Source organism: Apaloderma vittatum, unplaced genomic scaffold, assembly GCF_000703405.1.
Source record: "Apaloderma vittatum isolate BGI_N311 unplaced genomic scaffold, ASM70340v1 scaffold34939, whole genome shotgun sequence".
NCBI classification, from domain to species: domain Eukaryota; kingdom Metazoa; phylum Chordata; class Aves; order Trogoniformes; family Trogonidae; genus Apaloderma; species Apaloderma vittatum.
In genome coordinates this window covers 1,607-1,868 of record NW_009735190.1, presented here as the reverse complement: position 1 = coordinate 1,868, position 262 = coordinate 1,607, and the positions used below count along the sequence as shown (strand labels likewise).

General features: G+C 58.4%; 1 protein-coding gene across 1 annotated transcript in view; it reads left to right on the top strand.

Annotated features, from left to right (window-relative positions):
• LOC104279293 (SH2 domain-containing protein 3C-like) overlaps positions 1-262 on the top strand; it is a 2,783-nt gene that overhangs the window by 1,512 nt on the left and 1,009 nt on the right. The window contains exon 3 of the mRNA XM_009876513.1: positions 5-112. Coding sequence (XP_009874815.1) covers positions 5-112 — 108 coding nt within the window. The remainder of the gene's footprint in view (positions 1-4; positions 113-262) is intronic.

The window sequence follows — 262 nt, the reverse complement described above, 5'->3', positions numbered from 1 at the left end:
ATCGCCCGGCTGGAGCAGACCGGGATGGTGCTGCGGCAGCGGCACACGGAGGGTGCAATCCTGTACGAGAAGAAGCTTAAACCATTCCTGAAAAGCCTGAACGAAGGGAAAGGTAACAAGATCAACTCCCCTCTTCTCGCCTGCCCACTTCTTCCCTCTTTGTCTGGGCATGGCCTCGCTGAAGGGGGGGACATGTTTGAGAGCTCTGACCCTGTCCCAGCCGGTGCCCAGATGCTTCCCTTCTGGATGCTGCAGCATCCCA